The sequence below is a fragment of the Phoca vitulina genome, unplaced genomic scaffold, assembly GCF_004348235.1.
Source record: "Phoca vitulina isolate PV1807 unplaced genomic scaffold, GSC_HSeal_1.0 scaffold87, whole genome shotgun sequence".
In the NCBI taxonomy this organism is placed as follows: domain Eukaryota; kingdom Metazoa; phylum Chordata; class Mammalia; order Carnivora; family Phocidae; genus Phoca; species Phoca vitulina.
The window spans coordinates 1,392,567-1,419,027 of record NW_022589790.1 but is presented as its reverse complement, the minus strand read 5'-3'; the positions used below and the strand labels follow the sequence as shown (position 1 = coordinate 1,419,027).

At 50.8% G+C, this 26,461-nt stretch overlaps 1 protein-coding gene across 1 annotated transcript in view; it reads right to left on the bottom strand.

Annotated features, from left to right (window-relative positions):
* Positions 1-26,461, bottom strand: part of ADAMTS2 (ADAM metallopeptidase with thrombospondin type 1 motif 2) — a 214,447-nt gene that overhangs the window by 141,741 nt on the left and 46,245 nt on the right. The window contains exon 3 of the mRNA XM_032395767.1: positions 713-872. Within this exon, the coding sequence (XP_032251658.1) occupies positions 713-872 (160 nt within the window). The remainder of the gene's footprint in view (positions 1-712; positions 873-26,461) is intronic.

Genomic DNA, 26,461 nt, shown 5'->3' with positions numbered 1-26,461 from the left:
CCAAGATCCCCAGAATGCTGGGGAGGTTTGGGCTTGAGGTCTGAGTGGCTGCTTGTCACCAGGCCCACCCAGAAGTTTCTTCCACGCTCCTGGGCCCAGAGTGCGCTTTGGTTCTAAGTCACAAAAGAAAAAAAAAAAAAAGAACCATGAGAGTCTGTGTACAGGCCTCTCTCTGGAGGCCGTGGGGGCACCTCTGGGGTCTTTGTCACGCACTTCCCTCCCCTTCCTCCCTTTGACACGGACACGTCTCCCAGAGGAAGCAGGGTCTGAACAGGGCCAGAGGAGAGCTCAGAGCCTTTCCCTGTGAGCAGCCAGTGAGGGGCGGTCAGTCGTAATTGCAGGGAAGATGGTCTGCACAGAGGAAGAGGGAGGCTGTGTGGGGCCAGCAGACACCTTCTTTAGAGGCAGGGCTCACAGACATGGGCATGGGACTCAGGCCCAGCTGCAGGCCTGCTCTGTGCTTCTCCTGCTCCCCGACACCAGCTGGCCCTCAAGCAGCAGAACGGGGGCCCCTGGGCAGCCTCCACTGCCGGCTACGGAGGTACCAGACCTGTCAGCTTGTGGCCCACGTGCAGCAAGAGCAGAGGACCCCAGCCCGGCACCACAGCACCACACCGTGCCACGTGGTCGGTGAGAGCAGGGCTCAGGTTCGGCCTGGGGCCCATGCCTGGGTCCCCCAGGCGGACAACTGGGGCTCACCAAGCAGCCTTACCTGTGTCTAGGACCTGTGGCCCCCCCAGAGGAGGGGGCCTCGGGGTGGGTGGCCGGCGATACACCACGTGCACACGGCCCTGCTCAGCCTCCTTGGCCGCCAGCCCCTTCTCCAGGGGCTCGATGAAGAACTCCTCCTCCTCCATACGGATCAGGCCAGCCTGCAGGGCAAAAACGAAACGGTTCAAATTCCCAGAGCACAGAAGACCAAGGATGGGCAACAGCGAGGAGGGTCCCAGGGGGACCTCCCACCAGACTGACAGGACCAGAAGGACCCTGCCCAGCACCCCAGCTAGGCGCCAGGCTTGAACCCCAGGCCAGGGAGGGTACAGACAGGTGACCCCAGAGGTCCCATCTGCCCAGAGCCTCCACTTCCAGTCACTGAGGCCAGAGCCCTGGATGGTGGTGAGCCCCATCAGGGGAAGAAGGTCTATCTGGGTTATCCCCAACCCCACCCCCAGAAGCCCAAAATCCAAGATAAATAAATGCCCAAACTGCCAACTGGGGACTGAATCTGCCACAGACATGTTAAGGTCGACCCACAAGGTATTTTGAAAGTTCTGAACCCAACGCTCAAAGTGATGAGATTTCATGTTTCAAAACTGGAATTCCAGGGGCGCCTGGGTGGCTCAGTCGGTTAAGTGTCTGCCTTCGGCTCAGGTCATGATCCCGGGGTCCTGGGATCGAGCCCCGCATCGGGCTCCCTGCTCCGTGGGAAGCCTGCTTCTCCCTCTCCTTCTACTGCTTCCCCCTGCTTGTGCTCTCTCACTCTCTCTGTCAAATAAATAAAATCTTTAAAAAAAAAAAAAAAAAACTGGAATTCCAGTTTCCCTTGCAAAACACAGGCTGACCACAGTGCATGCTGCTGAGCGGTGGACTCCCCAGATGGAGCACGTACCCCTGCAGCTGACCTCAGTCCCCGTGCCCCCAGCATCTATCCCCTCCTCCATCATCGGTCACCGGCCCGGACTCTGCAGCAACTGACCTGCTGCCTCCCCCAAGACGGTCCACAGTCTTCTCCTGCTGGAGAGCCCTCACTGGACCCCTGTCCCCGCCGGGATTCAGGCTGCTCTGTATGTACTCTGGCAGCCAAGGCCCTCAGCCTGCCACTGCCCTCCCAGCCCCTGGCTCACACACCTCACCCCAGTGGCTGAGACAGTTCCCTCCTGCCAATACAGCCCTCACGGCTGGCCCTCCTCACCCTGGCCATCTGGTAAACTCCCATTTTCTCTTCAGCACCTGGTTCAGATCCCCCAGCTGCAGGTGCACGGCCCCTACCCTCCCTTTGGCCCTCCAGCCATCACTGCCGTATCTAGCTCCCATGCTTTTGATTTTCCATCTATTATCCATAAACCGATGGTCTCACACTGGGGGTCCCCACTGTGTCGACCTGCAGATGTATTTCCTTGAAATCACACATTTATGACCCACTCGGGGTTTTTCGGGGGTTTTTAACCATTTTATTGAGATATGATTGGCATGTAAAAAGATGTGCGTAGTTAATGTATACAACTCGATGAGTTTGGGAATGAGTACACACTCATGAAATCACCACCACTGTCAAGGGCATAAACATATCCAGCTTTCAAAGTATCCCCTTAGCCCCTTTATCATCATTTTTTCCTGGTCAGAACACTTCAGATAATATCGACCCTCTTAGCAAAGTTTAAGTATATGACAGAATCCTGTTAGCTAAAGGTCTCCAAAACTTACCCTGCATAACTGAAATTTTGTGCCCTTTGACCATTACCTCCCATTCTCCCCTCCTCCCAGCCCCTGGCAACCACCATGCTATTCTCCACCTGCTATGAGTTTGAGTATCTTTTAAAAGATTGATTTATTTATTTGAGAGAGAGAAAGAGAGAGAGCACATGGAGGGGGAGGGGCAGAGGGAGAGAGAGAATCCAAGCAGACTCCCCGCTGAGCGGGGTGCCCTACAAGGGGCTCGATCCCATGACCCTGAGATCATGACCTGAGCTGAAATCAAGAGTCAAAGGCTTAACGGACTGAGCCACCCCGGTGCCCCGAGTTTGAGTATTTTAGATTCTACATTTGTCTTCTTGTGGCTAGCTTACCTCACTTAGTATAATATTCTCCAGTTTCATCCATGCTATCCCAAATGGCAGGATCTCCTTCCTTCTTTATAAAGGCTGAGTAATATTCCATTGTATATATGAACCACATTTATCAATTTGTCATCTACAGATGGACATTTAGGTTGCTTTCATGCCTACTGTGAATAATGCTGTAATGAGTACGGGAGTGCAGATATCTCTTCAATATTCAGTTTGCATTTCCTTTGGATATATACACAGAAATGGGACTGCTGGATCATAGGGTAGTGCTATTTTTAATTTTTTGAAGAACCTCCTTAGTGACATATGTGACATACTGAAGAACCAATCCACATTCCCACCAACAGTGCGCGAGGGTTCCTGATCTCTACATCCTTGCCAACACTTGTTATATTGCATTTTTCATAATCATTCTAACAGATGTGAGATGATATGGTTGGTTTTGATTTGCATTTCCCTGATGTTGAGCACCTTTTAAGTATTTACTGATCCTCTGTACGTCTTCTTTGAAAAAATGTCTAATTCAGGCTCTTGGCCCATTTTAATCAGATTATTTTTCTTCTGCTTTGAGTTGTAGAACTTCCTTGTGTATTTTGGATATTAACCTAACTGATATATGGTTTGCAATATGTTCTCCCATTCCATAGGTTGCCTTTTCATTTTGTTGATGGTTTCCTTTGCGGTGCACAAGCTTTTTAGTTGGATGTAGTCCCACTTACTGATTTTTGCTTTGGTTGCTTATGCTATCAATGTCATATTCAAAAAACCATTGCCGAGACCAATGTCAAGGAGCTTTTTCCCTATATTTTCTTCTATTTTTAAGGTTTTGGGTCTTACACTGAAGTCTTTAATCCATTTAGGGTTAACTTTTGTGAGTGGTATAGAACTGGGGTCTTGTTTCATTCTTTGGCATGTGACCATCCAGTTTGCCCAACAACATTTATTGAAAGATTCTTTCCCCATTGAGTATTCTTGGCTTCCCGGTGAAATATAAACTGACTGTATATGTGTGGGATTATTTCTAGGCTCTCAATCATGTTCTATTGGTCTATGTGTCAATACCATACTGTTTTGGTTACTGTAGCTTTGAGATCTAGTTCGAAATCAAAAAGAATGATGTCTCCACCTTTGTTCTTTCTTAAGATGGCTTTGACTATTTGGGGTCTTTGGTGGTTCCATGCAAATTTTAGGGTTGGTTTTGTATTGGAATTTGGAATTTTAATAGTGTTTCACTGAATCTATAGATGGCTCTGAGTAGTTCAGACATTTTAACATTATTAACTCTTCTGATCCATGAACACAGTATATCTTTCCATTTATTTGTGTCTTCTTTAATTTCTTTCATCTTTTTTTTTTTTTTTTTTTTTTTTTTTTGGTGTATAGATCTTTCACTTCCTTGGGTAAATTTATTCCTAATACTTTTAACATTTTAGATGCTATTATAAATGAAACTGTTTTCTTTCTTTTTCAGATAGTTCATTGTTAGTGTATAGAAATTTAATTGATTTTTGTATGTTGATTCTTGTATCCGGAAACTTTAATAAATTTGGTTATTAATTCTAACAGTTTTTGGTAAGTCTTTAGGATTTTCTATATACATAAGATCATGTAACCAGGAAACATGGACCATTTTATTTCTTCCTTTCCTATTTGGGGCCTTTTCTTTATCTTGCCTGACTGTTCTGGTTAGAAGTTCCAGTACTGGGACACCCGGCTGGCTCAGTCAGAAGGCGTGAGCCTCTCGATCTTGGGGTCTTATGTAAGTTCAAACCCCACATTGGGTGTAGAGATTACTAAAAATAAATAAATAAATAAACTTTAAAAAAAGAAGAAGAAATTCCAATACTAAGTTGAATACAACTGGTGAGAGTGAGCACCCTTGTCTTGCTTGTGATCTTAGCAGGAAAGCTTTTAACCTTTCACTATTCAGCATGATGACAGCCGCAGGCTTGTCACACACAACCTTTATTATGTTGAGCTATGTTCCTTCTATAACCAATTTGTTGAGAGTTTTATCACGAAAGGAGGTTGAATTTTGCCAAATGTTTCTTCTGCATCTATTGAAATGATCCTCTGAATTTTATTTTTCATTCTGTTAAGGTGGTGTATCACATTTATTGATTTGCATATGTTGCAACAACCCTGCATCCCAGGGATGAATCCTACTTGATCATATGCATGATCCTTTCAATGTGCTGTTGAATTTGGTTTGCTAGTAGCTTGTTGGGAATTTTTGCATCTACATTCACCTGGGATCTTGGCCTGTAGTTTCCAATGCTGGCCTCATAAAATGAGTTTGGGAGTATTCCTTCCTCTTGGATTTTTTGGAAGAGTTTGAGAAAGCTTGGCATTAATTCTTCTTGAAATGTTTGGTAGAATTCACCTGTGAAATCATCTACGCCAGGGCTTTTCTTTGTTTGGAAATATTTTTGATTACTAGCTCAATCTCCTTACTCATTATTGGTCTGTTTAGATTTTCTATTTCTTCCTGATTCAGTCTTGGTAGGTTGTATGTTTCTAGGAATTTATCATTTATTCCAGGTTGTCCAATCTGTTGTATACTATTCTCTTATGATCCTTTATATTTCTGTGATGTTGGTTGTAATGTTTTTTTAAATTTTATTTACATCTTAAGTTTACTTGGCTTTGTTGATTCTTTTTATTGTTTTCTGTTCTCTATTTCATTCATTTCTGCCATCATCTTTGTTTTCTCCTCCCTTCAGCTAATTCTGGGCTTAGTTTGTTCTTCTTTTCCAAGTTCCTTGAGGTAGTAAGTTAGGTTGTTTATTTGAAATCTTTCTTTTTTATTGTAGGTATTTATCACTATACACTTCCTTCTTAGAACTGCTTTTGCAGTATCACAGAAGTTCTGGTATGCTGTGTTTCCATTTTTGTTTCAAGGTATTTTCCCAATTTCCCTTTCGATTTCTTCTCTGACCCACTGGTTGTTCAAGAATGTGTTGTTTAATTTCCACATATTTGTGAATTTTCCAGTTTTCCTCCTGTTGTTGATTTCTAGTTTCATACCACTGTAATCAGAAAAGTTACTTGGTATGATTCCAGTCTTTTGAGAGAGAGCGAAAGAACGAGAGAGCAAGAGAGCAAGAGCACGCACACAGAGGGAGGCAGAAGCAGACTCCCCACTGAGCAGGGAGCCTGATGCGGGGCTCAATCCCAGGACCCTGGGATCATGACCTGAGCCGAAGGCAGACGCTTAACCGGCTGAACCACCCAGGCGCCCCTTCACGTGTTCTTATGTTACTAATTAGCACCTTCTGCCTTCTAGCTCACTGAGTGTCTCTTCTACACAGTCCAGTCTGCTGTTGACGCTCTCTATTGAATTCTTCACTTCCATCACTGTATTTTTAAGCTCCAATATTTCTGTTTGGTTCTTGTTTAAGTTTTCATCTCTTTGTTCAATTTTTCATTTTGTTATTGTATTGTTTTCCTGGTTTTTGTTAAATTGTTTATCTGCGCTCTCTTAGAGCTCTCGGAGCAACTTTGGAAGAATTATTTTGAATTCTTTATTAGGCAATTCATGTATCTGCCTTCCTTTGAGATCAGTTACTGGGAGTCTACTGTGTTCCTTTGATGGTGTCACATTTTTCTGATTCTTCATAATCCCTGTAGCCTTGCACAGGTTTCTGTGCATTTTCAGACTTTATGAACTGACCTTCACCTGTAGGTGGGAGCACACTGGGTCACGCTGTGACCCCAGATCTAGTGCGCAAAAGCAGGGCACCAACTGCAGGGGTGTGTGGTGGCTCTGGGTCCAGGGGGAGGCAGGTTGGGTAGGAAGGACACGATGTCTCATTGGCTTAGGCTGCTAGGATCCACGACATTGACAGCTGCATAGTCTTTGGTCTGCAATAGCTACAAGCACTCTTGGGGTCTTCAGTGGCACCTCCAGGCCCAGCGGCTAGAGGTCACGGCAGGCAGTGGTAGTTGCCAGAGCTGGCTGGCGTGCACACACTCAGCTGTGGGGCCCAGCTGCAGGTGCGTGTGTAGTGGCAGGGTCTGGTTGCAGACATGCACGTGACAAGCGCCAGGACCAACAGCAAGAACCAGAGCCAACTACAGCCACATTAGCAGTTACCAGTGACCTGGCTGTCAGTGTGCATTCCCATGGCTGCAGGGTCACACCATGGGTGCACACGTGGCAGTGGAGGTTGATGACACGGAGGCAGGTCAGTGGCATGCATGTGCACAGCTGGAGGGGCTACCCTGTGTGTACATGGCCATGGGGGCTCATCCAGAGGGCCTAGGCTGGCGTTTTCACTTGTGCAGCCACAGAGGCCCGGGCAGGCGCTGATGCAGATCCCATGCTTAAGGGGATGGGAGGAGGGAGCTGGAGGGATTCAAGCAGCTAGCTTCTGTGAACGTGAAAGCCTGTGGGGTGAAAACTCAGTGGGAAAATCTGCAGGGGTCCACAGCAGCTGTGCTGGCCATTGGTTTTCTCAGCAGCAAAAGCTGCTCGTGTCCCCTGCGCAGCAGACGACTGGGAACCATGGTCACCCCTCACGCTGGTAACCCCTGCCCTTCTAGTTCCTAGCTGTCTCTAGATATCTCAGCTTCACTGGATGGGGTGACATGGACTGGGTCCTCTGTTCATTGCCCAGAGAGGCTGGGGAAGCTGCTTGCTCACCCCACTCTCTCTTTCCCGGTGTGGGAAACTCGTTCGTGCTGTGGAGTTCCCTCTTGGCACTGAGCAGTGCTGGCCTGGGGGACGGGATGATGTAAACAACATGGAGCTGCCTTCCTTCTCGTCTTGCACCGTTTTTCTCAGGGTTTTTGTTCTACTGTGTCACTGAAGTTTCTTAAGTGGACTCCGGAGTTCTCTCAGAGATGTTGTTTATGGATAGCTGCCTAATTATTCATCTTTGTTGGGGGATGGAGGCTGAGTCCCCTACTCTGCCAACTTGGTGACCTCACTCAGGGCTTTTTAAAAGCTTAAATTAGTTGCTCCAACTTAAGAACCAGAGGATTTCGCATAAACAACCAGATTTTCAAATTCTCTCAAAACATCGGAGAAGTTGGCAGTTCCTGTTGCCCATCTGACACACCAGCTAAACTGGCCAAGAGTTCCCTCAGGTTCTCCTCACGAGCCTCCAGAAAGAGCACAGCCCTGCCAACACCTTGACGTTGGCCTCCAGACCTGTGAGAGAATAAGTTTCTCTTGTTTTCAGTAATGTGTTGCATCAGCTGCAGGAAACTAAAAAGGGTCCCAGCAGGCAGTGGGAGGAAGGGGGTGGCCATTCTCTGAGGGGCACAGGATGAGAGAAGCAGGAGCGGCAGCCCCCATGAAAACATGGGTTTGCAGCATCTTGGACTTCCAGGGAAGGGGTCCAAAATACAGAGGAAGGGTAGGAGCCAGAGCTATGGGGGCCAAGACGGGGGTGCCAAGGTCACCAGTCTGTGGGAGGAGAGAGGGGCGGTCAGGCCCATGGGAACTCTGCAGGCCCCCACACTCTGATTCATGCCTAGATCACAGGGTCCTGCCAGGCCAGGCGGGGAGTGAGCAAGTGCTTGCAGATGAGTGAATAAATGACCCCCAAACAATGGGACATGTCCTCTGAGACACAGACAGGAAGGGCTGGGACACCCTGGGTCAATCCCCTTCCACCGCCATGTGGGTGAGGGTGGACAACAGCAACAGTTACTTCCTCTCTAGTGCCACTGACATCTCCCATGTTTGTGGTTTGGGGGCAGACTGGTGTCTCAAACCCGTCTTATTAATAGAACCCATTCGAGTCCATGTGGGAACAGACTGCGGCGTTCTGGGTTCCCAGCACTGTTTCTGTCTGGCCAGGTGACCTCAGCCAAGGTGCTAAGGCTTCCTGGGCCTATAAATGGAGTTGGTCATCCCTCCCCCTCACATGGCTGCTGCAAGAGCACATGCAGCCTGGGCCACAGAACAAGGGCAAGCCACATGATGTCATCCACCTGCTTGCTCTCCAAATGAAAAAACAGACCGAGGGGTGAGGAGGCCTGCCGGGGACACACAGGGTCTAGGAATCAGACCCTGGTCCCAGGTGGAAGGAGCATCTCCTGGGTGGGCCCCTGGGCCAGACCAGGCCTGCTGTGGCAATTAGGGCAGGACAGTGGGACATCAGCAAACAGCAGGGCAGCCCCCTCATCTGGAGGGACCCTTGCACCCCAGGCAGGGGGCCATCTATGTCACAGGCCTACAGGCCTGGGGTTATTCCAGAGGGACCCAATGTAACCATGACCCAGAACTCAATCTGGTGAGGAGCAGCCCTCTCTGGCCTCAGAGATCCCAGGACAGTTAGAGGTCTCCCTCCATGCCAGCGGTCAGGCTCTCCTCCCTGGCTGGCCTCCAGGTGGGCTGACCCAAGGGCACGGAATCCATTGGATGCTGTCCTGGGCCTTGCCAGAGTCAGGAAACCAGGGCCCCAATTGGCCCAGCTGCCTAGCAGGGACCCTCCCACGTGCCCATCTGAAGGGCACTAGAGCTCACTGAGATCAATCTGCAGTATGATGCCAGGTGCCTCAGGTTTCCTCGTGAAGCCAGAGACCTCTAACTGACAGTACCCACAAATGGACAGGCCAGACATTCCTCGCAACATCAGCCCCTCTCTCTCAGGCACGGTGGAATGCACACACACGGATGTCACACTGATGACCATGGGTGGCCCCTGCCCCAAGACCAGTGGCTGACCACACTGAGTCCGGAGGCTGACCGTGGGAGACCGCACAGGCCGCCCACCTCGAGCCCAGCACTGCCGGCCCAGGACCCGCGGATGACCACCTCAGACTGGCACTGGCTCACCCCTCCAGACCACCCACCAGAATAAGCCTGGTGAGGGGCTCTCCAGAAAGAAAGCGGGGGTCGTGTCATTGCCTGATTTTCAAGCATCTTAGTATGCATCCCAGGGATGCTCTGTCTCAAAATCTGCAAAAGAAAATTGACAAAGAGAACAAGATATGGAACGTGGGCTCTGTTTTGAGGAGTTTTTTCCAGGACTTTGATTTTCCTGCTGCCAGTGGCAAGTGTATCTGTTTCTACATGTAATTTTTGTTAATAAGAATCTGTTTCCTCTCCCCCATTTAATAAATATGAAAGAAGTCCCTGAAGCACGCTGGTCTGAAGGGCACTCCACAGGAGCCCGCCTGTGTCTGTCCAGCCTGGTGTCCCTGGACCCCGATGCTGGCTCTTACCCCAAACCCTCTCTGCTCTTGAACTCTGTGACCGTCTGCCCAACCCAGGCAGGAGGGAGGCTCACAGGGAGGACTCTACCCCGGCCCGCAGGTGCTGCTGCAGGGGCCTGCGACCTGGTGGCTCTTTTGTCATCCGATCAACTCACTAGTTCTCAGAACTTGGTAAATTATTAGATGCCTGCCCTACTCCTTCCTTCTAGGCTCTGTTCCTTTGCTGTTTGGTTTGTGACAAAGTAGTCACTAGAAAGGAAAACGAAGAGTTAAAACAATTTATGAGAATCTAAAGGCTTAACAGACCTCCTCTGTCACTCTGAATTTTAAAGTGTTCAAAACACCGACATTCTGGGAACCAGGGTCTCCCTGGAAAGCAAGTGTGCCTCCTGTCCCCATCCACAAGGCGCCGGGGTCACTGTTTTCACCGGCTCCTGTAGTGGGAGCCTCAGGGGAACATGCACTAGGATCCCACATACGTGTGACAGGGACCAAGGCTGTCGCTCAACCTTGTCATTCTTGGAACCTCCCGTACCAAGACTGTCGGGGCCTGTCAAGGTTGCAGCGGTGACGACTGAGAATAGAAAAAAAAGAAAGCTGGTCCAAACACAGAAGGATCCAGACTCTGACGGGGGACAAGGCAGCACACATCTGCATTAGCTTGCGGTCACCCAAAACTCGTCTCCGCTCGGAAACACACACACACGTGCACTCGCCACAGGAGTCCCCCAGAATGCTGGCATGTGGTAAGATTTCCATTCCTGGAGCTCCTTTAGCTCCGACAGAACCATGTCCCTTCCTCTCTCCTCCCTTTTCGTAATGATGGTCTAGCGGGTGCGTTACCAAAATGGGATCAGCCACCTCCGGGGCGTCCTTCCCCTCCCAGCCACCTGGGGAAGACAAGGGCGGCCCTGGAAGCTTTATGGGGGGCGCTGGACCCCAACTGCCACACATCACAGGCGTGAGAACTAAAGCCCCATGGGATTCAAGCCAACCAGCAGGGGCTCCTTCGCAGTTCAGCCCCACAGAGGATGTTTTACATCCTCATTTTTCCACTTTCCGACAAGGAGCACCAGCCATCTGTGGGGGCACCGGCCGCCAGGAAGTGAGAGCAAGCCTGTGGAAACTCCTGTCCTCTCCCCCGCGTCTCCGTGCGCTATTGCTCTGCACCTTCCAGAACATCCCCTTCTGGAGGAGTCTGTCTGTGGACGCCCTCGGGGCAGAGTCCCTGCCTCCCTTGCTCTCTGCCTCATTTGGTGGCCCCATGTGGCCCTTGCCATGTGCCATCCACACCCCTCCCTCCCCCCAGTGTGCAGGCTAGAGCTTGGAGGGGAGGCTGCCGCCGGAGCTAGGCCTTATGTTTTCCCGAGCAAGGTGACTGCAGACAGGTCGCTGAGTGCCACAGCCCTGAGCCTGCGTACCCCAGAGCTTCGGTAAGTTCACCTGGCAGGCCCTGCCCTTTCTTGGGCCTGGTTTCAGGCCCCTCAAGATAACTTTGCTCCAGAAAATCCCTCTTTTGTCCAAAGCTGCCCAAGGTTGGTTTCCAGTGCTCAAAACCAGGAAGTCCCAACAGACATGTGCCCCCAATGCCAAGCTCAATCCCCGGCCTCATCTTTCCATAATTCCAATAGGACCTGGAGAGCTCCAGTAGAAAGACCCCAAACAAACAACTAAGAGCAGGAAACCCTCTCCTTCCCTGGATCATTGCCTCTGCCTACAAAAGAAAGGCCACAGCCTCCCTGGGGGCCACAGTAGCTCACTCTCCATCCCTGAGCAGACCCCCACATGCCCCGCTCCTTGCATGGGATCCCCACTCTGTGCCTCAATGTGGCAAGCCTCGGCCCTTCATTCCTAAGGGGCGTGGTGGGACCTGGGCTTGAGTCCCCATTGTACACCAGGTGTTCTACAGAGGTCTTCAAATATGATGCCATTTCAACCCTCCCTAAAATTCTATAAGAGGGACACTCCATTTCCAGGGGGGACTCTAAGGCCTAAGGCTCAAGGAAGTTACAGTGCTAGATCAGATCTCCCAGTGGGGCAGGGCAGGCTTGGGAACATAGGCCTGTCCCCCAACACTGGCCCACAGGAGATCCAGTGGGGGGGGACACCAAACTCCCACATTCTCTTCACCACCATCACAACTCCTGCCTCACCCAGTTTTGTTAAATTCTAGCTGGATATTTCTGTAGGCTAAGACTCTGAGCCTGAATCCCAATCTCTCTCTGTTACAAAAAAATTGAAGAGGCATTAGAGACCTGTTAGCATCAAACTGAGACTCCCTTTGACTCAATCTGAAAGTTTAAAATAGAATTGAGAGAGGAATAACTTTCTCACTATGAGACTTGTGCTTTTTTAATACATAACAGCTTTACTGAGCTATAATTCACATATCATACAATTCACCCACTTATACAGTGTATAATTCAACCATCACCACAATCAATTTTAGAACATTTTTATCACCCCCCCCCCAAAAAAAAACCCCGTATACATTAGCAGGCACTCCCATATTCCCCCAGCATCTCCCCCACACACGCACAAGCCAGCCCCTGGAAACCACTGATCTATTTTCTGTCTCTATGGATTTGCTTATTCTGGACATTTCCTATAAACAGAATCATACAGTACGTGATCTTCTATGGCTGGCTTCATTCACCTAACACCATGTTTTCAAGATTCCCGTGCTGTAAAATACGTCGATACTTAAATTCCCGTCTTATTATCAACTAATATTCCATTGTACAGATGTGCCACATTTTATTTATCCATTCGCTGGTTGATAGACCTTTGCGTTCTTTCAACTTTTTGGCTCTTGTGAATCGTGCTCCTTTGAACATTTGTGCGCAAGTTTTGTGTGCGGACAGAGGTTCTCGTTTCTCATGAGGATATACCTAGAAGTGGAACTGCTAAGTCCTAGGGTAACCCCATGCCACACTGCTTCCCGAAGCAGCTGCACCATTTTACATCCCCACCAGCGGGGAGTGAGGAAGCAGCAGTATTTCGACTTCTCCACCTCCTCATCCAACACTTGTTATCACCGATCTTGTTTCTTCTAGCCATCCTTGAGTGCGTGGAGTGGCATCCCACCAGGGTTCTGATTTGAATTTCCCTGATGACAGCAGGTGTGATGAATCCGCTTATTGGCCATTTGTTTCTCTTCTGTGGAGAAATGGCTACTCAGACCCACTGCGCATTTTGCAATTGGGTTATTTTCATTTTTTCATTGACTAGTAAGAGTTCTTCACATATTCTAGATACGAGTCCCTATTGGATTTGCAAACATTTCCACCTCAATTTGTAAGTTGTCTTTTCATTTTCTTGATGGCGTTCTTTGAAGTTATAAAGGACGTTCCTTAAGTCCAACTTACTTATTTTTCTTTTGTTGTTTGTGCTTTTAGTGTTCTAAGGTTTTGCCTAACCCAAAAGAATGAAGACCTACTCCTCTATTTGTTAAGAGGTTTAGCTCTTATCTTTACATCTACAATCCATTTTGAGTTATTCTTTTATAGGGTATGAGGCAGAAGTCCAAATTCATTCTTTTGCATGTGGATGTCCAATTGTCTCAGCACCATTTGTCGATGAGATTATTTTTTCCTCCATTGAATTGTCTTGGCACCCTTGTCAAAAATCAATGTGAGGATTTATTTCTGGGTCCTCAGTTCTGCTTCATTGATCTGTACATCTATCCCTCTGCCAGTACCACACAGTCTTGATTACTGTAGTTGTGTAGTAAGTTTAGAAATAAGAAAGTGTTGAGTCCTCTAACTCTGTTCTTTTTCAATGTTGTTTTGACTATTCTGGGTCTCTTATATTTCCATATGAACTTTAGGGATCACCTTGTCAATTTCTGCCAAGAAGCCAGCTGGGATTTTGATAGGGTCCAGTGTTTTTTCAATGTCTTGTTTCGGGCCACATTAATCCATCTCTTTTCCTAATGCTTAGGGAACAATGGCCTAGAGAGAACACTGCCTTAGACACCAAGAGGTTGGGATGGGAACCCGAAGTCAGCAAACTAACCAGGTGTGTGACCTTGAGCAAGTCAGAGCCTCCAGGAGCAGGGGACATAGAGACACTGTGCCCCACCTCTGCTGCTGGACAGAGTCCTCTCCAGGGCATCTGTCTCGGCTGTGCTTTACACCCCTCCCCCATCATTCCTCACCTGCTGCTTTATGCAACCCAGGCTTGATTTCAAAATCAAATTCCCACCAATGGGGAAATCAGATTGAAACTACCAGAACTGGCCTCTGCATCCATTCCACTGCGATAATTATGATTACAGACCAGATGTTGTTTACCGTACATTCTGGAAAGGAAAGCTGTGCAACATAAAAATAATTCCTAATTCAACTTTAATAAGTTGGGGCAAAAACTGTCAAACAAGTCAATAAAAATGAAAGAGGGCACAGGAGGAACGAAAGAAGTAGTTTAATTGCAATTAATTTCTCAATGTTCCATAGGGAAATCAACAGTTACCGATAAGCTGCTAAAGTTGATAAATACTAGTTTAAGAATCCTATTTGAAGTTGTAAAAGCCACAACCTATAAAACTAATATATACCCTCCATATTCCTGGAAATGAAAGATTAGATCATACAGTAAATACGTAAGACTAGAAAAACAACACAAGAACAGAAAAACAGAAAATGCAAATAAGATGACTGAAGTAACAACAAACATATCTGTTATAACAATAAATGTAAATGGTCGGATTGCTTTCAAAAATCTCTTTGACTTGCAAAAAAGCTACAGATTTTACAAATTTATGCTAGCTCTAAAGAGTTTCGCAGAGGAGACTTTTTACCACTTAAAGAACAAATACATCCGTGATGTATTGTTGACTTAGAAAGGCAGGCCCAGTGCCAGTATGATGCTCTTACGTAAAGTCATGTATATCTCTGTGCTAAATGTTAGCTGAGCCTGACGAATCAGGGCATGGCCTCCAAGTTACTCTGCTTCAATTCCCAATGCTGACCTCAGTGCTGGCTAACTGTGCGGACTCTGAGCTTCAGTGTTGCTGCTGCAAAATGAGGGTAACGGTATCTGCACACCTGGTGTGAGGGTTAAAGGAGATACAGTGCTCAGCACAGTGCCTCGCACACTAGCCAGTTATTGTCATTATCATCAACATGAAATGAGAAGGGTCTGGAAATATGTGTGACAAAGAGTTAACAGTGTTAAAGTTTGGGGTGGGCTCTGCTTTCTTTTTTTTTTTTTTTTTTTTTTTTATTACTTATTATGTCCTCATTATATTTCTTTTTTTTTTTTTTAATTTTTTTATTTATTTATTTGAGAGAGAGAATGAGATAGAGAGAGCATGAGAGGGGGGAGGGTCAGAGGGAGAAGCAGACTCCCTGCTGAGCAGGGAGCCCGATGCGGGACTCGATCCCGGGACTCCAGGATCATGACCTGAGCCGAAGGCAGTCGCTTAACCAACTGAGCCACCCAGGCGCCCCTATTTCTTTTTTTGGGGGGGTGGGCTCTGCTTTCTTATTAGTATATTCTGTATTTTTTGAGATGTTTATGAAGGACTTCTATCAATGGGTTCAAAGAAAGGAGGAGGGAAGGAGTGGGAGCAGGAAGAGAAAGATAAGGGAGTAAAACAGGATAGACAAGATGCCGGCAAGAGTGCCTCCAGGAAGCCAGCGCAGGGGCTGGCCTGGCGGTCTTCCCACCAAATGAGGCAGCACCAGGGTGGCTCCCGTGGGAGCTGGCCTGTCCAGCCGATGAGAGTCCAGACTGTCCCATACTTGGCCTCTGAGCACATCAGCGCCAGAGAGGGCCTCCAGGAAATGGAGCCAGCCTCCCAGTCTGGCCAGGGCAGAGGGGTCAGTGGGTCAGGCTCAGACCCTGGGACCATGACAGGCCTGCCCATCTATCACAAGAACTGACAGACACTCCAGCTGACATTTCCCAGGTCTCGTTCAGCACAAAGACTGCGTCGGGGAATGTCCCCAGTCACAAATTAACACTCACATAAGTAACAAGGCGCTCTCCACTAAAAAAGAAAAATGACTCTTGCTGCAGGAACATTTGCCAAAATATCAAAAAGTGGAATTTTTCTTTCTGAGCTCCCGTATCTCACCAGCTGGGCCCCAGCAGATTGTGGCCTTGAGACATGAGGTGGAGGACAGCTCACAGAATAAGGTCCAAATTCCTTGTTCAAGGTCCTGCTGACAGCCCCTTCCCTCAGCTGGCATTGGCCCTGGGGCAGCCCAGTCCACACAACACACACACCAGCTGGAATCAACATCTTTGCCCTACTGTCACATCAGGCCTCCCTGCCTCCTCGAAGGCCATGCACACTCACCCTTCCTCCCGGCCTCTGACTCGGCTGGGGGCCAGCACTTCTGAGCTCTTCCACCCCCAGCTTGGTCCCGACAGAACCAGCACGGCGGGTCAAGGCACTGGGGGGCAGGGGTGCTTGTCTAGCAGCACCAACGTATGCTTTCTTCTTAAGTGTGTGTTATTTGGGGTGCTGAGGGTCGTTGTGAGGGGGCTAACACCCCAATATGTTAACTGGTGGCAGGGACCTTGGGCCAAGGTGTCACCAGCCATGTGCACCCACAGAACCCCAGACCCCACGGACACTGCCACCCAGCCATCCCCAACTGCCAGAAGACTCACCCTGCGGAGCAAAGCCCACAGAGTCCTGCTGCGGGGCCCATGGGCCTCACGACCCCAGGACCATTCCTCAGCATTCACCCAGGCTCACTCTGCATCTGTGAACTCAATGCTCTGAGAAGAAGCTGCCAACGCATCTTCCCTCAAGACAGCAGGGCCACCCGCAGCACCTCTGTCTCAGTCTGCTCAGGCTGCCACAACTACGTACCACAGTCTGGGCTGCTCCAGCAACAGATATGTACTTCTCACAGTCCTGGAGGCTGGAAGCCCAAGATTAAGGCGTTAGCAGGGCTGGTTTCTTCGGAGGCCTCCTCTCCTTGGCCACTTTTTCCTGGTGTCCTCACATGGTCACTCCTTTGTGTGTGTCTATGTCCAAATTTCCTCTTCTTACAAGGACGCCAGTCACATTGAACCCAATGCTACCTCATTTTAACTTAATCAATCTCTGGAAAAACCCTATCTCCAAATGCAGTCACATTCTGAGGTTCCTGGGAGGCTAAGACTTTGATATATGAATAAGGGGTGGGGACACAACTCAGCCCAGACGTTGGCAGGGGTTCTGGGTGGTCCCGGGGTCCTGAAATGACAGAGCTGAGCGGGGCTGCTGCTCAGGGAGCACTCCAGAGAGCAGGAAGGAGGGGTTCCACCTGCACAGGTCACCCCCTGAATCAGATAAGGAGAAAGACAGGACTCCAGCAAAGTCGGGGCATGCCCAAGGCTGGCCACGTGGGGCTCCCAACGCTCCCCTTCCTAGAGTGGACCTTCTAGCCCCTGTGACACATAGCAGTGAGTGTAAAGCCCAGGGGGATGGGAATGCTGCACAGCCAGCGCAAGAGGAATGGGGGGGAGGACCCCGCCTTCCAGATCCCTTCTTGGGACCAGCACGAGCCCCACTCCAGAGCCCCACTGGGGGCAGCTCCAGGCAGGCATCTCTCCTCCAGTCCTGCGGAGAGGCTAGTTTTACCCCCAGAGGTTAGCTAGGGCTCCTGCCATGGGGCTCTTCCCATGCCCCCAGCACCCCAGCATTTCCTGGGAATCCCAAAGCCGAGCCTACACAGTTGCTGGAAGGGAATGCAATTGTAGACGGGGAGCATGATCCAATACCCTTTCCAGAGAGGAAGCCCCAAGTCCGAGGGGTCTAGGAGGCTGTGTCCTGCTCCTCCAGGAGGGTCCACCTGGCCAGAGGGAAGACACAGGCTCACCAAGGGACCAGTGGCCTGGCTGGTGGGTGAAGAGTGGTTTGGTGGGCAGGGCTTCTCCCCAGGGAGCTGTGAGGCAGCTGGCCCCCACAGGAAGTGGGCAGCTTCAGCCTGGACCTCCCTTCTGGTCGGGTGGGGGCAGGGGAGCCCGTCAAGGCCACAGCAGGAAGCAGGGATGCTAGACCATGCTCAGAACGGTGGCGGCTGTGCCCCTCAGAGGTAGAGCAGACACAGAAGCCCTGACGGGGAGAAAGCAAGCCTCGCTGTACAGTGCTGGCTCATCCCTCCTCTCCCTAAGCCTCAGTTTCTCTCAGAGGTCACAGGAAGGATTGAAAGGGTGAGACTTGGAATGGAGGGGACCTGTCCTCTGCGCCCACATGTGCTGGGTCCCCAGGTCTGGAAGTTGTGCCTGGCTTGTGCTTTTCACCACGGGCCGCCCCTTCCCTGGGTCCCTGGGCCGCCAGCCCCTTTCTGGACATCTCCGTCCTCACAGGCACAGAGAGTCTGGCACCCTGCCCGACTCTGGTTTCCTTCAAATCTGGCTTCTGTTCCTGCTCAGATCTCTGGGACCTGCCGTGGTATCCAGGGCAGGCTGACCGCCGACCGTCCTCTGCCCGCCTGCCCAGCTGCCGCTCCCGGGGCCGGGAGCCCTCCCAGGGCCTGAGGCTCTCTGCTGCCCCTTCGAGTCCAGATTTCCCAAAACAAAAACCAGGCCACGCCATCTGACGAAGGATCTTGTCTGGTCTATTTATGGGAAGAGCCGGGGCTATAAGGGCCAGGTTCTCTGGGCCGTGGCCAGGATGCTCTGCGGGCCTTCAGACGCTCCCCATGCTGTGTCCTCACTTGCCGAGTGTCGTCCAGGGTGAAGCGCTGGGCTCCCGCACCAGCAACCTTGGGATGTTCATTAATTCCAGAGCCAGGACGGCAGCCCACGTGGCCCTGCGCCACTCCGTGGGCTGCAGGAGCCTAGACGCGGAGCCAGAGCAGCAAGGCCGGCAATGACCAGAAGCACCACATCCGGGATAAAGGCAAGCTCAGTGGGCCCAGCCGTCACTGGACGCCGCTGCAGGGCACTGAGGGAGGAGGACGTGTGGGATCGGGCGCCCCGTGGGACCCCAGTCCCCACAGGGGACCAGGCCACCAGGCCTCACAGCAGGACACAAGGGCAGAGTCCCAGGGCAAGCAAGGTGACATCAGGCAAATGTCCCGTACCCCTCTCTCCTCCAAATCCCTGCCCCACAGACACCCCGGCACTGCCTGGCATCCGTGCAGGGCAACACTGCCTGCCCACCGGCAGTGACGAGCCTCCCCGGAGGCTGGGTGGGTGAGCTGGTGGCAGCTCCAGACCGCACACTCTCCGGCTGTCCCCAAGAGAACACTGCTGCCCCTCCCCCTCCAGGGCCCCACCCGCAGTGCTGCCCCCTCCTCAGGGCCAGCTCGCCTCAGCCCAGGTGACAGGGTGCAGCCGCTGTGCACAACAGTACGGCGGTCCCTCAAACGGTTAGAAATATAATTACCGGGGGCACCTGGGTGGCGCGGTTGGTGAAGCGTCTGCCTTCGGCTCGGGTCATGGTCCCGAAATCCCAGGATCGAGTCCCGCATCGGGCTCCCCGCTCAGCAGGGAGTCTGCCTCTCCCTCTGACCTTCCCCCCTCTCACGCTCTGTCTCTCTCAAATAAATAGATAAAATCTTTATTAAAAAAATATAATTACCACCTGGCCCAGCAATTCCACTTCCAGGTATATGCCCAAAAGAACTGGAAGCGGGCTGTCCAAGGGGTATCTGTAGACCCACGTTCACAGTAGCATTATTCACAACAGCGGAGATGTGGAAGCAACCCAAGTGTCATCGACGGATGAATAAACAAGCAGAATGTACTATATACACCCTGAAGTGGAATACTATTCACCCTGCAAAATAAAGGAAATTCTACAGCGTGCCACGACATAGATGATCCTGGGGGGCATTGTGCTAAGCGAAAGAAGCCAGTCACAGATGCCCCACGATTCCACTCATGTGAGGTATTTGGAGTCGTCAAACCCCTAGAGACAGAAAGGGGAGGGCGGTTGCCAAGGGCTGGGGAGCGGGGACAGAGTTTCAGTTTCACAAGATGGGAAGAGTTCTGGGGATGCGTGGGGGTGGTGGTTGCACAACAGTGTGAGTGTGCTTAACACCACTAAGCTGTACGCATAAAAAGAGTTAAGATGGTAAATGTTAAGTGTATTTTACCACAAAAAAAATTTTTTTTTCTTTTTAAATCACACCCAAGCATGGCTAAAGGCCAGAGGATCCAATCTCATTTGCCAAATCTGAGATAACTTGAACAGAACAATAAATAACAACAGTAATGGGTTATAACCCGCAGAATAAAACAAATATCCACGAGTCCACACTGGTATAAATAAATAATGGGATAATGAGTGGAGCAGGAGGAGCAGCTCGTCCTCACAGTGGATTCAATTAATTGACATAGAAGAAATGATGGAGATACAAGATCACCATGGTAAACACCACAGTAAGGATCGCCACAGATAAGAACCATCCACCGCTGCTAAGAATCAGTGTGAGAAAGGATGCTTTGCATAATCTCAAAGTATCTCCCCAGGAGGTATTTATGAATTAGGAAGGGAAAAACAGTACGTTTACAGGGGAAAACCCCCACAGACAGGACAAGGGTCCTCAAAGCAGTGAGGGCCCCTCCTGCCAAGGGCAAAATAATTCGCCATCACATACCCCAGCGTGGCATGCACGTATGCCTTCGGGGACGTTGCTGCACCAAACGCATAAACTCAATCTGACCTGAGGACACAGCGGACAAACCCACGTGGTGGCTCGTTCTACGAAAGAACTGACCTGTCCTCTTCACAAGAGCCCACCTCCCCCTGGAACAGAGGCACCAGGCTTGGCTGATACATCCCCATGTCCAGGGGCAGGCCCTGCAGGAGCCATGAGTTCCAGGGGATAAAGCAGCAAGTGCAAAGGCCCTGAGGAGGAAATGAGCCCAGTGCATTCCAGGAACACCAAGGAAAAAAGTGTGGCCAAAGCAGTGCCCTTGGGCAGAGGCCCACACCTGACTCCTACCCATGTGTGCCCTGCTGCCCCCCTGGAGACACTCTCCAACCCTCCAAATGGTGCGTGGGGCCCACCAAATGCCCCAGGAGCTCCAGGATTCGTGCCTGCTAGGTTGTCCCAGGGTCTGAGGCGAACAAGCCACCCCCACCAGCCCAAGGGGCACGCCCTTCATGGACATGCATGGGACTGAGCCACCAGAGCAGTGCCTGACACCATCGTTTTGGAGACTCTCACTCACATCAGTCACAGGATGAGTCCAGGGCTCTGGACTCCTGTCAGAGGAGCGCACCCTAAGGACTGCAGCGAGGACGTGGCTGGAAGATGTGTGGTCCTTTGCTGACACTAGAGATTCCCAAACGGCAAATGGGACCTGACCAGAAACGAACACCAGTTCACATTTCCTACATCCTCTGGGCCAGATCTGCACCAGTGGTCATCATCAATGAAGCATGGTGACAGCCTCTGACAGAGCCAGAGGCCAGCTTCCCAGGCAGACGGATGAAGCCCAGCCAGGAGACACTCGATCAGCAGCACTAACTGAATACACGGGACTCGGGAATGCAGGGGCAAGAGAACCACGGTGTCTCCAGACAGGCAGGTTCCAGGGAGCCCTGCACTGTGAATAACAAGTGCACTGCTACTCTTTTTTTCCTGCTCTGGGAAATAGAAATATGAAATTAGCCAGGAGCGGCACACTTGACAATAAAGAACACAGAGAGATGGTTTCTGGACCTGAAGAGAGAGAGAGTGTGTGTGCACCGAGAAGGATTTTTGCAAGCACTGATGGGACAGGAGACAGACGGGTTAGCACCCCTTCTCCCCTATTCCTCTAAATTTGCATCAAAACCTCACGATACTCCACATGGGCTCCAGGAGCTTGTAATACATTTTTAATCGTACTGTTATATATAGACAGGGGCCCTGCAAAAAATATTTGCCCAGAACTCCTGCACACCCTAGGGACAGCCGTGCCTCTGGAAACAGTCTAGAAGAACTATTAATAAGGGGGTGGGGGGTCAGCTCACCCAACGTGATGCACTCCTCCTGGAATGTACAAGACCACAGTGTGGCCAACCTAAGCCCCCACCCGACCCCAGAGCCCTGACCACTGCCCACAAAGCTTCCTGAGGCTCTGGCTAGGGTACTCCGAGACACCCCATTTCCAAACTCCATCCCTAGCCCCCCATGCCTTGCCTTTAATTCTCTTCTGCTTACGGGAGTTGGGGTCAGTTTCTATGGGTCACTGTTATCGAAAGAGAAGTTGGGTCACCATCAAAGAGAACGCGCAGGATGCTGCCTGACCTCTGTCCCTGTCTTCCTAGAGGTGGGCAGGAGCTTTGCGTACCAGCTCTGTCCACAAGGCCCCTGAGCCATCCTTCCCGCAGTGACCCACCTGTGAGGGCCCCTGGCTTCTCACTCACCCTCTTGAAATGAGTGTTAACCTGCAGCCTCCCTCCTTGTTGACATGGGGTAGACGTGGGCAGGCAGCCTGGCCCAGCGGCCCTCTGCTCTCCCCAAATCAGAGGCACAACTCTGTGTTGCTTTGTCCTGACAGACTCGCACTTCCTCAAAAAAGTGCTAATCTTCACGAAGGAGGCTGGGGCACTATGCGTTCCTCTAAGTAAGTCAGATTAATTAGCCGATTCACACATGAGGGGCCTCTTATCCTTGCAGGCTTTGTTTACAGGTCAGAAATGAGACCAGCTAGAGGCTCCCTCTGGGTTCTGAGCACCATCCCAGCAGGACCACGCCTGGGAGTGCCAGGCCCAGTCCGGCCCAGGGAGGCCAGACAGACCCAACTACTCCGACCCTGGGACCCCACACCTTCAGAACCCCAGGCTCTGGGAAGCAGCCCGGCCGCCCCAGGTACTGGCCCTGTCCCCACCCACTGCACTGCCAAGGGCCCCAGGGTACCTGCACGGTGGCCTCGACACAGAGCTCTCGGCTTCCAAGGAGAGCTTGCTGGCCAAGTGGAGAGGGGCCGGCTTCTAGAGTGGCCAGGAAATGTCAAGATTATCCCCCCAAATCCCTCAATTCCTGTAAAGTTGAGGAAACGTGGTTTTGTAGCCACCCACTACAAGAACTCTTTCCCACACCAAATGGGGAACACCACCGAGGCAGTCTTTAAAGAAGGAAGAAAAGAAAGTCCATGTGCGGACATCCGGCACTGAGACCCTTTCTGTCCGTCTGTGACTACCACCTCCCAGCGGAATGGTGCAGGAACGAGGCGTGGAGAGCTCCAAAACCAGACCTCTAGCTCCCTCCTAGAGGTTGCTGGTTTGTCTGTCGTCCTCACGATGGGACGGCACCCAGCGCAAGACCAGGCCCTTACAAGTGTTGAAGAAACAGGTTCTGGACTGTGAAGGAAAGCGGCTTTGAGAAGACACAGAGGCGAATGTGGCTTCTGCTTCTCTCTTTCTCTGTCGCCCTCCCAGCCCCCTGCAGCTCTGTCCTGGCCTGCACCAGAAGCTGACCAGGGGGGCAGCCTCTCCCTGGCTCTCTTGGCAAAGAAAGATACCAACAGGAAGTCAAAGGCTTCTCTCTCTCTGTGCTTGACCCTGCAGGTAGGGGCAGTCCCTGCTCCCCATCTTGGTGGTCCCCGAATTCCACCCACCCCTGTGAGTTCCAGGAGGCATGCCTTTATTCCACTCCCTGCTGGTGGGGCATCTGAGTGGATCCTCTGGGACGCTGACTACTGGGCATTGCCCACCAAGCAGCACTTACTCTCACAGCCCAGGGTGCTGGCCCCAACTCCCAGGGTTGGGATAGGACTTCCACATCTGGCCCGATTCCTGCCCCAACCTCTGTCCCTGTCTTCCTAGAGGTGGTCAGGAGTTATACAGGGTTAGTCTGCTCCCCGCAGCCACGACACGCAGGCAGACAGAATCCGAGGCTCACCCGGAACATTCCGAGCGAAGCACACGAGCCCCTCCCACTACTGGGAGGAAAGAGTCAGGGTAGGATGATTGGAGGCTCTGGAAGGAATTTAGGAACAGCCCATCAAGGTCATCCTCTGCACACACACCCTGAACATCTCTTCCAACTGAAACAACTCGAAGGATCTGTGCTGGGAATGAAAGGGTAGGCAGGCCACAGACCTTGGGAGGAGGCTGTCCCATGAAGAGGAAAGGACCCTCCAACCCAGAGCACCCCATCCCGGGAGGAAACAGCTTTCTAGGTCATGGTCTGAACAGCCCACAGGCCTGCCAAGCCCCCTCCTGCTGAGGACATCCTGCCCAGCGGAGAAGGTGACCTCACCACCACGAAGGCCCCCGCCAGCTGGGGAAGGAACAAGAATACAGAACATGCAGACAGGGGCGCCTAGGTGGCTGAGTCGGTTCAGCATCAGCTTTCGGCTCAGGTCATGATCCTGGGGTCCTAGGATCGAGCCCCACATCCAGCTCCCTGCTCAGTGGGGAGTCTGTTTCTATCTCTCCCTCTGCTCCCCCTGCTTGTGCCCTCTCACTCTCTTTCTCTCGAATAAATTAAAGAAAATTTTTTAAAAAAGAAAGAAAGAAAGAAAAAAAGAAAAGAAAAGAAAGAACATGCAGACAGGGAAGGCTCAGGCCAGAAGCAACAACAACAAACAACGGCCTGGGACCAGTTAGATCTAAATCATCCTGAATATGGTTATGAGACATAATATAAAAATCAAAGACAATTCTTGAAACAGAAGACACATTATTTAAAAAAAAAAAAAACACTATTGATAAGTATAAGAAGCCCAAATCTATAAAAAATCTATAAAATCAGTTTGGTTTATACATGGTTGGGAGTGAGATGCTCCTGTCCTCTTGAATGGAAAGAGTCCACGGATGCTGTTTGGTTTCTGGTGATGAGTCTTAGAGAAACTTGAGTTTAAGAAGGTTTTAAGAACTGAGAGTTAATGGCTAGCAGGATAAAAACAGGATATATATCTTCTAAGTCACTGCAAAAAGGAAAAAATATAGAAAACATAGTCTAGACAGCGAAAGACAAGAAAACAAATTTTAATCACTAATTAGGCAAATCTTTGCTGAGCCATGAAGGATGGGAAGACGCAGGCTGAAGCCCACGGCAGGAAGAAGTATCGAGACCAAGGCCAAGCTCCCCCGTGAAGCCTGTGCAGTGTGGGTGGCCTTCACCAAGACGGGGAAAGCTCAGGGGTGGAGGCAGGACTGAGGCCTTTTTCTGTCCTGCTTTGGGGCTTGAGGATGGAGGGCCTGGGACCGAGGAGCCAAGATTTCTGTTTTGGAGTTGTTGCCCTTGAGACGGCCATGAGTGGGCTGAGCAGACATGTGGCGAGACAAGACCGGCTTCCAGGGAAAGGCCGGCCAAGCCATCAAGTGCCGGAGGCTGGTCACTGTGGCCCAGAGGAGGTGCATCAAGAGGAGAATGGGAAAAGGAAAGCCAAGAGCGACGGGTGTGACATACGATGCCGGGATGGTGTGGGGGGGAGCGTGGAAGGCCTGAGACATGGGACAAATGACTGCATCCCACGGTTGGGGGGACTCAGAGGCAAGGCTTCTGAGAGAGCTGGGAACAGGCCAGTACCTCCAGGGACGGAAAGGGCCACCATTCAGGAGGAATAAATACCAGGGCCTGACCATACTGAAGTGGGGAATGGCCTCCAAGGGAGCTACGGGAGCCATGGGCGTAGCGCTGGGCTGACGGGGCGGGGCCCACCTGGCTCACAGAGGGGGTCCGTCCCGCCGGAAGGGGTCGCTGCCAGCCTGAGGCCTGCAGTCAGGAATTTAAAGGTAGCTTCTTTAGCAAGGTTGGGAACTTTCTCCTGCTTGGAGGCGGAAAGTGAGGTGGAGGGATGGGGTTTGGCTCCGTGATTCATCAAAGAAGCCAGGAGTTGGGGTGGCATGAGCCTGAAGACAGGCTGTGGCATCCAGGCTGGATGAAGACGGACAAGAAGGCAGGGCGGATGGACATGGGGCTGGCAGCAGGGTCTTCGGGGGGCATCCTGAGTGCTGAGACCAGCTCCCCCGCGTGCTTCTGAGGGTGGCCCACTGCGGGGTGAGAGAGGACGGGTCACACATAGAGATCCAGGCCAAGAAATGATGGCAACATCACAACCATGCGCATCACTAAGAACTGGCAATGGGGTAAAACGCGCGGCTAAAGACTGATCAGTTTGACGTGTTTTCCTACATTTTATTAAGATACAATTGACATTCAGCACTGTATACGTTTAACGCATACAGCATAACGACCTGACTTCCCTATATTGTGAAATAATCACCACGATAAGTTTAGTTAACATCCAGCACCTCATATAGTTACCAAAAAAAAAGTGCTTTTCCCTGTGATGAGACTCAGTTTGAGTTTAAAAAAACAAGCAGCGTGCCATTTAAAAAACTGGCCAAAACGCCAAGCAACAGGCAAAGAAAAAAGCGCTCGAGGAAAGCAGGGTGTCTTTAACATCATAAAAGGAGAATTCAGATCAAGAAGCAGGAAATGACTCTCAGAGACTCCTGTTTTATTGACAATTCCTGGTGAAAATACGCAGTCACAAAGTGTGCAAACCAAGTGACTTTCGCGGCCTCCCTGGGCTGACAGCACATCTCAACAGGAGCCTAGGGACGTGGGTCATTTTAGTCATGAAGCGAGTAAGGCTGATTTACG